At 37.2% G+C, this 12,707-nt stretch overlaps 1 protein-coding gene across 4 annotated transcripts in view; it reads right to left on the bottom strand.

Moving 5' to 3' along the window:
* Nucleotides 1-776: 776 nt before the first annotated feature.
* Nucleotides 777-12,707, bottom strand: part of ppargc1a (peroxisome proliferator-activated receptor gamma, coactivator 1 alpha) — a 420,524-nt gene continuing 408,593 nt past the window's right edge. For all 4 annotated transcript variants that reach the window (XM_052009425.1, XM_052009438.1, XM_052009432.1 and 1 more), the window contains exon 13: nucleotides 777-3,007. In XM_052009425.1, the coding sequence (XP_051865385.1) occupies nucleotides 2,904-3,007 (104 nt within the window). In that variant the 3' untranslated portion in view covers nucleotides 777-2,903. The remainder of the gene's footprint in view (nucleotides 3,008-12,707) is intronic.

Here is a 12,707-nt window from a genome sequence, read left to right as displayed (position 1 = left end):
AGCATACTCTGCTGAGTGTCTGAGGACTTTGCAGTCTGTTTTGAAGCTGCCCTGTGAGGTCTCCCAATGTCCACAGAGTGTCTCTTCAGATCAGGATTAAATCATGAGCACATCTTGCTGTGCTTCTAGTTCTTCTAGGAATGTTCCTTGACAGTCATTTATGCTCCCACATATGTTGGTAATGGCTGAAACTTGCAATGCCTGGCAATTGAGGTCCTTATTGTGTGTCTGTCACTGGAAAAACATCAGATGCATTAACTTGGATCGTGAATGGAACAATTTCACGATTTGTGTTTTTACCCAAAATATGTGCTCATGCAATACAGTCAGGTTAAAATCAATTTTGGGTTTTGTAACATGGAAACAAAAAACAGTGATCCAGTTCCTCGACAATTGATTTTAAAATCCCCATCCTTGCTTTCATGATACCTTCAGCTGCCAAAGCATTTAGGCTGAAGAATTCCCTCCCTAAAGCCTTCTACTTCTTTGCTCCTTTAAGACATTCCTTTAAAGCTACATTTTTAAGAAACTTCTGTGTATTAGAAAGTGATATTTTGGTTGTTTGCCCTGATATTTCCTTATGTGATCCAGTTCCAAATGTTTTGAAGCTCCTGGTGACTTAATAGTCTGTTAAAGATAATATAAATTCAAATTGTTTAAGGAACCAATTGTTAATCCTCCAATTCATTTGAATTTGTAATTCACAATCTTTTAAAATTATTAAGCAGTCTAAGCAGATTTGATTTGTACGATGATTACACACACATATGGCAGAGTTTGAAACATTGTTTCCCTTTATTAGTTAAGTGAGGTTGATGAAAACTGCACATTTAAAAAAAAATCACAGTAATTCTATACAATGGTTCAACCACATATTACAGTTAGAAATGTCAGCCAAAAGGAAGCTCACATGGATGTTTCTCCTCACACTTCCTGGTCAGTACAGTTCCATCAACTAATATATTTTCACCCACACACCTACGGCACAGTGTCCTCAGAAATTACTTTAATTAAAATTAAGAATAATCAAGTGATATAATACATTGCTATTCTAATTATTGTACAGAGCAAATTTTATTTTACAATTAAAATCCTCATCAAGTTTGCCAGACAGGACAAAACATCATTACCCAAGTTATAAAGGATAGTTGAGAACTAACATTAGCTACGAACACACAGTTTCACTTATTTTGTTTAAGTTAGCCATTGCTACACACAAAACTATGAAATACTGTAGTTGTTATAGGTTAGAAGTCTAACATTTCTTGAAACACACAATAAGCACCTAAAGAAGCTGGGTAATGTGCCTGGTCCTCCACCTCACAACATGATATGCTAAAATTAGATCTTTAAAAATAAACATTTATTGCTATTTTTGTATTTATTTTTACAATCTTACTATTACAATAAAGAAGAGAATATTCAAAATCCAGGGAAGAAAATGTAAACCTCAGTTTGGCATCACATGATAAAATGGGTTAAAAGACCTGAAACTATTTCTAATAATAGTGCGAACAGAGATAAAAGACCAGTGGTACTACAGCGAATGAATGATTAGGTCAAAAACCTTTATATTGCTATTAGTATATACTTACAAAGTTTACAACTCAGTTTACCAAATATATGAAGACAATTTTCCAATGGCAGACAGTAGGATCACTCAATACAAATTCGAGATGGACAAATAAATAAATCTATCACCTACTAAAGCCGTAAGCTAAAAGAGCTTAGGTGAGTAATGTTTAGCTACTATTGGTGATGATGGAGTGAGGAGCAAATGGAGATTTATCTTGGAAATCCTGGGGTAGAAATTCACCTTTGATTGCTGGCACTTAATGTTGTCCTCCTGTCCTAATAATCAGTTCTACAAATACATGGATGTGCACACAGTGGCTGTCATTAGTGTAGCAGATGACTTTGCTAGCACCAAAGGCAAATTTCTATCCCCTTATTTCTTTTTTCAAAAAAATTGTGAAGTTAAACTAATTTGGAATTTATTAATTTATCCGTCCCTAAAAATTCCTCTAAAATAGATGGAATTTGAGTGATAATTATCATATTTTAATCAATGTGTAACGGTCTGTAATTTTAATTTGAAATCAGAAGCAAATCATGAGTACTTTTTTCATTTTATTCTTCTAATTTATTAACTTGCATCTAAGTTACTGTAAAAGACAAAAAAATGAAAGCACCTTTAATGATTAAACATAGCAATGGAAGTGGTGTCCTGATTCATTTTCTAAATTGATCAGTTGCAAGGTCATTGTAAAGCTACATTATAGGAAATGAGCACTGGTCCATGTGACACACAGACAACTTTACTCATCTCAGCTTTGTACCTCTCCAATTTTCTAAATATATTAGTGTACACTAGTGTTTAACTTACGGTTACATTCTTGTTTTAATTATTTAAAAGAAGGCTGCATTTACAGTGCATAGCTGTAACAAAAAAAGAACATTGTCATATTTACATAAAATAAAAATATCTCAGTTTAACATTAGTAAATCTGTAACTACATTTTAGCATTTAGTAAATAAAATATTTGAAACACCCCAAGTATTTATTCCCAACTCTTGTCAATAATGTAATACCACATCCAAATGTCAGAAAAAAATGCTGAACAAGCTGCATATTCCACCAATCTGATTATCATTTAAATATCACATGTAAAATATCACTAGCCTACTGTCTGTACTCCTGCTTTTGGATTCCTTTTTTTTAAGTTGAATATCCTTCAACTTTCCTCACACACTGCAGCAGCTGTGTTCATGTAAACTTCATTTGTACAGAGTGTAAAGAGGGATAAGATCCCAGGATGACTAATGCAAGTTCTTTAATGATAAATGACAGGATGCCTGCAAGGTACTGTGGCTTCCTCCACATTTAGCACATTTGGTGTCTGTTACCTACGCAAGCTTCGCTGGGCCTCTTTCAGCAAGGTGTCAAAATCCATTGAGTCATACTTGCTTTTAGTTGAAGCAGGGTCAAAGTCATCTGAATTGGAATCTACAACAAAAGAACATCATTTAATTAACATTTTTTTTCCTCATACAACTTTATAAATTGAACCCTGTACTAACACTTTGCTTTAGTAATTGCTCTAAAATTAGTAAGTGATAAGAGGGGTATAAGAATTCAAAGCAACTTTACTATTTTAGTAATTATTCTAAGAATTTCAGGTTAACAAAGACAGCTGTGTGATAAAAAGAAATCTCAAGGTAATTAAAATGAGGAGCTGGTTTATCATCCTCAAAATATTTTCCATTTTAGCGTAATAAAGAAAAACAGGTGTTCTTTGTTTTCCATAAACTTGGGTAATTTGTGTGCAATATTTTTCAATTTCCAGCAATGCATAATCTATAGTGGTTGGGTAACACAAATCTTTGTGTAGTCATTAACCACAAGGGCATAAATTTAAGTTGTAATGTCCACTTGTCTCTGATCTCCAAAAGTTAACCAGTTTCATCTGGGCTTCAAATCAAGTGTTATGTCAGGACTTTGTGTGGTGGAATCAGTGAATGGCAGGAGGGCACTGACAGTGAATTATCAGCTTAATGGATTGCCAATTCACCATCAGGCCATTTTACACCACTTCCATTGACCAATTTCACTCCATTTGTTTCCAAATCTAAAAATCATTTGTCTCACTCAATATGAACTGTATATATTATCCAGCAAATCATATAATATCTTTGATAGTAAATGCAGTGAGATCAGCTAAAGTCCCCAGAAATGACTTGCAAGCTTAAACAGAGGGATCCATGGAATTTTTTTTTAAAATAAACACAATATGCCTTTACACATGCATACAGCTTAGATGAAGAATTCTGTAAAAGTTTTTATCTTTCTGTCCATGAAACAGAGGTTTTTTTTTGCCAACTGTTTCTTCAACCCCACCATCCCCACAATCGAGGACATCTTCAAGAGACGGTGCCTCAAGAAAGCAGCATCCATCATTAAGGACCCTCACCATCTGGGACATGCCCTCTTCTCATTACCACCATCGGGGAGGAGGTACAGGAGCCTGGAGACTCACACTCAACGTTTTAGGAACAGCTTCTTCCCCTCCGCCATCAGATTTCTAAACAGTCCATGAGCCCATGAACTCTACCTCACTACTCCTCTTTTGCACATTTTATGCATTTATTTTTTGGTAACATAGTAATTTTTATGTCTTGCACTGTACTTCTGCCGCAAAACAGCAAGTTTCATGTCAGTGATAATAAATCTGATTCTGATTTTGAACCTTGGGTAACGATCACAAAAGCATTCAAGTGAAATAACCTTTTAGCCCGTAAAGTCAAATAATTTTCTTTACTTATTTTCTCCATCTTCAGACTTTCCTAATACCTCATCAGTTGAATTCCTGGTTGACTCTTAAGTTCATATATTCTGACACTGGTGCAAGTTAGACTTGAATTATTACTGGAAGATTTTGGACACCAACTCAAATGAAAATGCATCATTTGAACCCAATTTTCCTAACTTGTGTGTATTTGCATAGTTTCAAGTGCAATTTTAAAAGGTTGTGTGGATCACAATTAGGAAAAGTGTTGAGACTACATTTGTATGAAATTTAAAAGTAAGAAAATATTTGACTATGCACTACAGAAAGTATCCTGATGGGTTGCATTTCAGCCTAGTATTGCAACTGCTCTGCTCTGGACCATCGGGACCGGCAGAGAGGGGTTAAGTACTGCCCAGTCCATCACAGCTTATCACATCCAGTCCATTTTCACGGTGTGTTACCTCAGGGAGGCTAACAGTATCGCCTAGGATGCCTGGCACCCTGGTAAGTAAAGGCCATTTCCTTTACTCTCTTCTACCTTCAAGAAGAAGAGGAGCTTTAAAGCTCGGATGATCAGACTCAAGCACATCTTCTTCCCCACTGCTACCAGACTTCTGAACTAATCACATATTTCATATCCCCTTCCCAGTGATGCTGCCACGTTCTCAAACTCTTAGTTCTACCTCTTCCGCTATTTCATTTTAGCATTTCAATTTGCACTTGTTTTTGCACTTGCTTTTGCATTTATTGTTGTATTTATTATTACCATGCATAGTTTACTCTGTGAGCTTCATGAGAGCAAGGAATTCCATTGCACCCTGGTGTATATGACAGTAAACTAATCTGAATCTGAAGGATTTCTACAGCAGGTGAAAGAAATTCAGAAAGCCTTCAGGAAAGGCCATAGAGGCATCTCACCTAATTAGTAACCTCTTTCAACAAGGAAACTAACAAATGAGAGGCAAACATATCAGAAAAGAAAATCCAAAGATGAAAAAACAAATCTCCTTGGAGATGATGTAATTCCCGTAGCCTGGCTGATAGCTGAAGACATGGTGTTACCTAAGGAGGGCTGTGCTCTATTCCACTCAACAGCACCAGCTCTACAGAGAGAGTACAGGCATAGCCTGCTTAATTTCTACACAGATGATGAACTCCTCAACCTAAGACTTTGGTGATCATTTGCTACACTCCCTCTTTCGTATATATACCTTTCCTCAGATAGGGAGACTAGCCCTGTACACAAATTTCTGGGTGCAGTCTCATTGCAGCGCTAGATAATTGGAACAAGATGTTTCTACGCTTGTAGTCAAATCCTCTTGCAATAAAGATCGACATACTGTTTGCCTTCCTGAATGCCAGTTCCAGTAATAGTTTTGGGTGCAAATAAAGTTGAATGAATGGGCACAAATATTCATGCCAACCTATAATCCTAAATATCAAAGGTTATATAAAGCTGAAATATTGAATATTTACTTGGGCTCAAACTCACATTCACCAATAGAAATGCCTATTGAACCTAACCCAAATCACAGATGCTATATGCCATTTTCACCTGTAAACCTGATTCAGAAGCCCACGCCCTGAGCCAAGAGTGGATGAGGTAGCAGTACACAATTGCTCCAATGAACCATCAGAAAGCCCATTCTGAGTTGGATAATATCTAATGATTTTGTTTGTTTTCTCAAAGTAGAGTGCAAAACGTTAGTATAAGAAAAATAACAACAGTTGAACACAGCTTTAAATTAACAATGATTGAATAAAATAATAAATATTCTACTCTTGTTATGTATTGGCCTGGATTGTCCATCTCCAGGCAGAGTTCTGCTGGCGTGGGATGTCTTCCACTCCACTCCACCCCCACCCATTTTAATCAAACCTGACTCAGTTTCCTAGATTGAGGGTCGCTTGTTAACTGCAATGAGTCCTGGCAGGATTCCTGCAGCCAAGAGTGAGCCAAGCAAAGTGGGAAATTTTGATGGTATTCCATGGTCAACTGAATGTGGTACAGGCCTGTTTGTGTTCAGTGACTGTTTAAATTAATTGTTCAGCTATTTGTATGCTTTGGATTTACTCCTTTACTACCTCTGCTGAAATTGAGGGTGGCACTATGTAGGACAAAATCCTGGAGAACTGCTTTTGCTGCACATTCCAACACGCTCATAACTTTGCAGCCATTAAGGTTATTGCTGCTGTTTTTAAGCAGCACTGGATACACATTCACATGGACATCCTCTCCCAGACAACCACTCACACGGTCAACTGCATGGAGAGTTGATATATCCCCTGTGAATGATTAATTTGTTCAGTTATTTGAGGGAGTTTCTTCTGATGCCACTAGAAATAGAGCCAGCTTCCATCCCTGCAAAATCCATGCCTGCAAAATAAACTGGCCTTTAATATCAGATTTGTGTTCACAGTACAAGGTACCAGAGATGGATGGGTCTGAAAACAATCGTACCTAGAACTCAAGTCTCATCAAATGCAAATGTGGAGTACGGAACATTAAAGAAAAGTAACTGTGGGTAAGAAGTTTAAATTTACAATGATTGAACAAGATAATAAATAATTTATAAAATATTGGTTCAGGTAGTCTACCTCTGGGCAAAGTCCTGCTGTACAGGGCATCTTCCCTCCCCACTCCCCACACCCCTCCAAAACCCCAACATTTGAATCAAACTAACCCAGTTGTATGGATTGAAGGCTAAGCACAGTGGAGACCTGGCAGGATTCCTGCTGCCAAGAGTAAGCTAATCACTGTAAAATGGGAAGTCTTGATGGTGCTCTATGGTCCACTACATGTGGGACTGGCATACACTTGGGGACTGTTTAAACTTTCAAACTAACCGAGTTATTGATGCCTGGGCTACAGGAATGGGAAAAACGGTAGCCCTATTTCATGTGCCAGAAAGCACCATAGATTGCACCAAAGCTCACAAATCTCTGGGACAAATTATGGGCCTACATTGAAGAGAATGGTGGCTGCAATAAAGCTTATTACCCTCCTTCCCTGATCTTAGCACCTTCACTGAGCCTTCATGTGGGATGATGGAAGGCAATGGGCTGGATGGCGCTGGACCAAGCTCATTCCCTGTATTCACCCCTTACACTAGCCCTGCAGTTACACCTACATGTATAACCATGCAGCTCTTAGTTCTACTGGCATTGCTCTGATGACCCCATTTCAAAGTGAGGGAATTAACAAGCAACAACTAAGGCATAGGACCTGATAATCTTCAGGTAGTTTGTGCTGTCAAAGGCCTTTATGAGTACCAAATGTCTCTGGTAATCAGAGGCTTCCAAAACCCGATGAAAAACTTTTAAGTAATACAATAAATATTATTAATATTATTAATTAAAACAAAATAAACTTCTTATCTTTTGAATAAAGGTTGGTGGCCCCATTTAAACAGGTCAGAGCCGGATGTACCAGCTGTGTTTGGTGTAAAGCTGAAAGGCCGGATATGAAGTGTGAAATGTATCCACACCTCAGCTCAGCACATTACAGAAAATCCCTGGACTCAGTGCTTAGTCCAGGAGTGCAGAGAGAGGTCAGATCAATACAGCTAGCTGGAGGTTCTCTTTGGAAGTACCAGCCAGCCATCAACCCAATCAGGCCCAATACATTCATTAGCTTTTTCTGCATATTAATGCAACTGAACAGGAAATTCTACTATTTATCTTTTCTGTCTACTTTGCATGCTTATTGCTATATCATTTATCTATTTTGCATATTAACACATTCTTTATATTCAATTTTATTTATGGAGATAACCTAACTAAATAACTAGATTTACATACCTTTCATTTCAGTAAATGTACTTCCCTTCATCTCTTTCAGATAATCTCTGGGTTATTTCAGCTTCTTCAAGAAGCTTTTTATTTCAGTTTTTTTGTTTCCCTTTCATTTTACAATAAACTCACATTCAGAGAATCACAAAGCACAGAATGAGGCCACTTGGCCTTTCAAGTCTGTGCTGATTTTATTAAAGAGCATTACAGTTAGTCCTGCTCCTTAGCTTTTTCCCCATATTACTGCAATTCTTTCTCCATCAACTATTTACCCAAATTCCTTCTCAAATCTATTATTGAAAATGTTTCCAACTCCTCACTTTTCAAATCAAAACTGTATACCAAGTAAAACATTTTTCCTCATGACCCCTCTGATTCTTAGGACTATCACTTCAAGTCTTTGTACTTTGGTCGCTGACCTTTCAACCACTAGAAAAATTGAATCAACAGCACATGTTTTTATGTCCCATGACTGAAGTGTAAATTCAGTCATGACTTCCCTGCACACATAGCGCATAATGCAACTCAGTATGTGTAATGTGTCTGATGTCATTCAACCTTCAATGATTGTTTGACATCACTACAGCAGCACCTAAGTGTAAGTAGCCAAGGAGGAAACTGTGCAAGACGAAAGAAGGAAGCAAGCCTGCTTTAGCATTCCATAAAGGGAAGGATCTTATCTTCATTTCCAATGAAGGCAATGACAATGAAGACAATGACAGATTCCTCTCTAGTTTTTCAATGAACCAGATCCTTTAAAATTTTGAAAATGGGGCTGCTTACTTATTTGAGAGAACACTTGACCAACCCAGTTTACCCTTAATTGTTCATCCATGATGTTCAGTCGAGCCTCAGAGAACCAAGGTTCCTGCTCCCATTTCCAAACAATTTCACCTGAAGCCACCAATTGCTTCCAGCAGTGGTTCCAGTTCAGACCCACTGCTTTAAGAGCTTCAGCTATGAGAGAATCTCTCACATCTGATTTTGTGCTTTGTGTGCAATTCCTTAAATTGTGTGCAACTTACATGCATATCTACACCAAAAGACCAGGAACTGAGCTGCTAATGCACATGTGCCTTGCACATCCTGCACACACAGTAATCACTTGCCACACCACACCATCCCACCCCCAGATTAAGCTGACATGGATCACCTTTAGGTTATTAGTTGACTATGAGTTTTCATATTCCCAGACCACACTTTTTCTTATTTATTCTAAACCTTTTATGATTTTAAATTTCTCCATCAAATGTCCTCTTGGTCTTCCCTTCTGTATGAGGATCAATCCTAGGTTCTCCAGTTGAATCACATAACTGTAATTCCACACTCCTGGAAACAGATTTTGTTATATTTTGTTTCTTTCTCAAAGCTTTCATAACTTTACCATAGAACAATGCCCATGATTGAACACAATATTACAGGTGGTCAAATAAGGTTTTATACAACTCCAGCAATTTTTCCTGGATTTTGTCCAAGATTCAGTATATTTCATTTACTGTTTTGTTGATCTATCCCATCAACTTCAAAGATCTGTGCACATGCAACTTCTCCCCCAAAACATCTCCTTTGAAGTTCTTTCTGTTCTTGCACCAGTTCAAAAATTATATAATTTAGCTCCCATTGTATTGGACCACAGATTTCCTATTTTTCACTATGTTCACGTCACCACACCATGAACATTGGCACGACAGTTTAGTGGCAAGGTAGTTATCAAACCGGTAACCTATGAGCCTGAATTAATGTTCCAGAAATACAGGTTTAAATTCCACTATGTCAGCTGGTGAATTTAAATTCAATTAACTAAATAAATAAATTTGGAATAAAAATGGTTTTCATGAAATTATGACAATTGAATTATCACTAGAAACCCATCTGGCTCATTAATGTTGTTCAGGAAAGGAAATCAGTTCTCTTTACCTTACCTGGTCTGTATGCAAGTCCAGACCCACAGTGATGTGATTAACTCTTATCTGGCTTCTAAAATTGCAAGCAAGCTCAATAGTTGCATCAAAATGTTATTACAAAGACCACATGCATTGCAGTAGTTCAAAAGGGTGGTTTGAAACCACCCTCTCAAAGACAATTAAGGACAGACAGTAAAGGCGGGCCTTGCCAGCAATGACAATTTGCCATGAAGAAGCAAGTAAAAGCCTTGTATTCCTCAGGTAAATTTCACAACTTCTGTTTGTAATATACATAAAATGTTCAGTCAACTGATACATGCTCAATCCATTATAACTATCATTGCAGCTTTGTAGCCCAGTTGGCTTTCATTACCAGTGGAGACAATATTCTTCAACTGCTATTTTGATTTTACTAGAAATATTGACCAGATGATTTCTTTTGTGTTTTTTTCAATGTTATTCACAATAAACTGATGGAAAACAAATCCAGGGATATTTTAGTTGATGTGATAAAAAAATGTTTCCTAAAATAAACTGGTTGAAAAAGTCCTATGGAGTTCGTATTCAATTACAGTTAATTTCGTTTTTTTTTGCAATCAATCTAGCTATCAGTCTGTCTTTCAAACTCAATATGATATGTGTCTCAAGTTTTGCTTTAATACAGCAATCAGCTAATTAAAGTGAAGTAAGCTTTTTATTTCTCTTTTAACTATTGCCTTCCATTTAGTAATTTTACACTATTAATGAAAAAGTGCTTTTCTTAAATTCCTTAAACAGGGGGATCCCATTTGAACTTAAAAACAATACTTTGCTCTTAGAGCTTAATATTCATTTAATTAGTACCATAAAGAATGTCTAATATAAATAAAAACTGAAATTCCTAGATAACAGAGATCATTTCTGACATTTATCTGGATGCAACACAGCTTGGTGTGGCAACCTCTTTGCCCAAGACTGCAAGAAATTGCAGAGAATTGTGAACACAGCCCAGACTATCTCAAAAACCAGCTACCCTCCAGTTTTTATTTACACCTCCCGCTGCCTGGGTAAAGCAGCCAACATAATAAAAGACTCTTCCCACCACATTCTCTCTTCTCCCCCTTTCCATTGGGGAGAGGATACAAAAGCTTGAGAACATGTACCACCAGGCTCAAGGACAACTCCTCTCCCACCTTTAGCAGACTCTTGAAAAGACCTCATGTACGATAAAGATGAAGTCTTGATCTCTCAGTCTACCTTGTCATGGCCCTTGCATATTAACTGTCTCTCTGCACTGCACTTTCTCTGTAACTGTAACACTATATTATGCATTCTGTAATTGTTTTTCCTTCTGTACTACCTCTATGTACTTATTATGGAATGATCTGTCTGGATGGCATGCAAACAAAGCTTTTCACTGTATCTCAGTACATGTGACAATAATAAACCAATTACTAATTTGAATATCAAGTAAAATAAAGTGTAGCTTATGTCAGGATAAATATTTTATAGTTCTCTGTTTTCTCTCTCCCTCTTTTCATAAATAGAGAGGTTACATTTGCTCTCTTCCAGTATAAGGGAAACGTTCAAGAATCTATGGAATTTTGGAGGATGGCAATTAGTGATCCATAATATCATAGACCATATACTTCAAAGCTTTGTAATATCAGTCATCAGGTACTGGGGAATCTGCAACACGGGCTTTTTTGACTAATGGTAATTTCTTTGAGCTTTAGCTATATACTTGACCTCTGCTGCCTTCTGTGAAATCAGACATTAATTGTTTGTTTAATCTCTATGCTATGTCCTTAGTCTCAAGGGACCTACATTAACTTTTGCCAATCCTTTCTTTTTTATGTACCTATGGAAGGTCTTACAACCTGTTTTTATGTTTCTCACCAGGCTACTTTTGCATTCAACTTTCCCTTTCATGATCAATGCTTTGATTCTCCTTTGCTGAATTCTAAAATTGTTCTAGGCTTACTGTGATGTTTGGCAATGTAATAAGCCTCTTTTTTCCTTTGATCTAATACTAGCTTTAACTTCGTTCGATAACCAGAGCTGAACCACTTTTCTGTTGGCTATTTTTTGCCTAAAAGGGACAGTTAATCCTTTAAGGTCTCACTGAGGTGGTCACAAATTCAAACTTAACCTGAAATCTGGTACAAGTTTTAATTTTATACATGAATTACAGAGAATTCAAAGAGAAAATCTGTGCCAGATTGGACTAGCCATAGGATTTAAAATTTTTTCCACAGTTTGAACAATTCATGAACACAAGAAAACAGGAGCAGGAGTAAGCCACCAGGTCCCTCTATCCTGCCCTGCCATTCAGTACAATCAATACAAATATGTTCTACACTGGCCTCAATTCCTCTTCTGTGTTAGTAACCCATAACCTTCAATTTCTCAATCTTTCACATATCTGACTATCTCCACCTTAAATATATCTCATGATCTGGCCTCCACCACCCTCTGAGGCAGAGAATTCCGGAGATTCATTACCCTCTGAGAGAAGAAATTTCTACACACCTCACATTTAAATGACTGGCACTTTATGTTGCAGCTATGTCCCCTTGTCTGTGACTCTCCCACTCAACATCTATGCTGTCAAGCCCCTTTAGGATGTTATATGTTCGAATAAGACCACCCCTCATTTTTCTAAGCTCCAAGGAATACAGAGGCAAACTGTCCAGCCTGTCTTTGTAGGACAACTCTCCCACCCTAGGATTTAGCCGGGTGA

The sequence above is a fragment of the Pristis pectinata genome, chromosome 2 (genome assembly GCF_009764475.1).
Source record: "Pristis pectinata isolate sPriPec2 chromosome 2, sPriPec2.1.pri, whole genome shotgun sequence".
Taxonomy (NCBI): Eukaryota; Metazoa; Chordata; class Chondrichthyes; order Rhinopristiformes; family Pristidae; genus Pristis; species Pristis pectinata.
The sequence above is the reverse complement of the archived record's forward strand: the minus strand, read 5'-3'. Positions and strand labels throughout refer to the sequence as shown.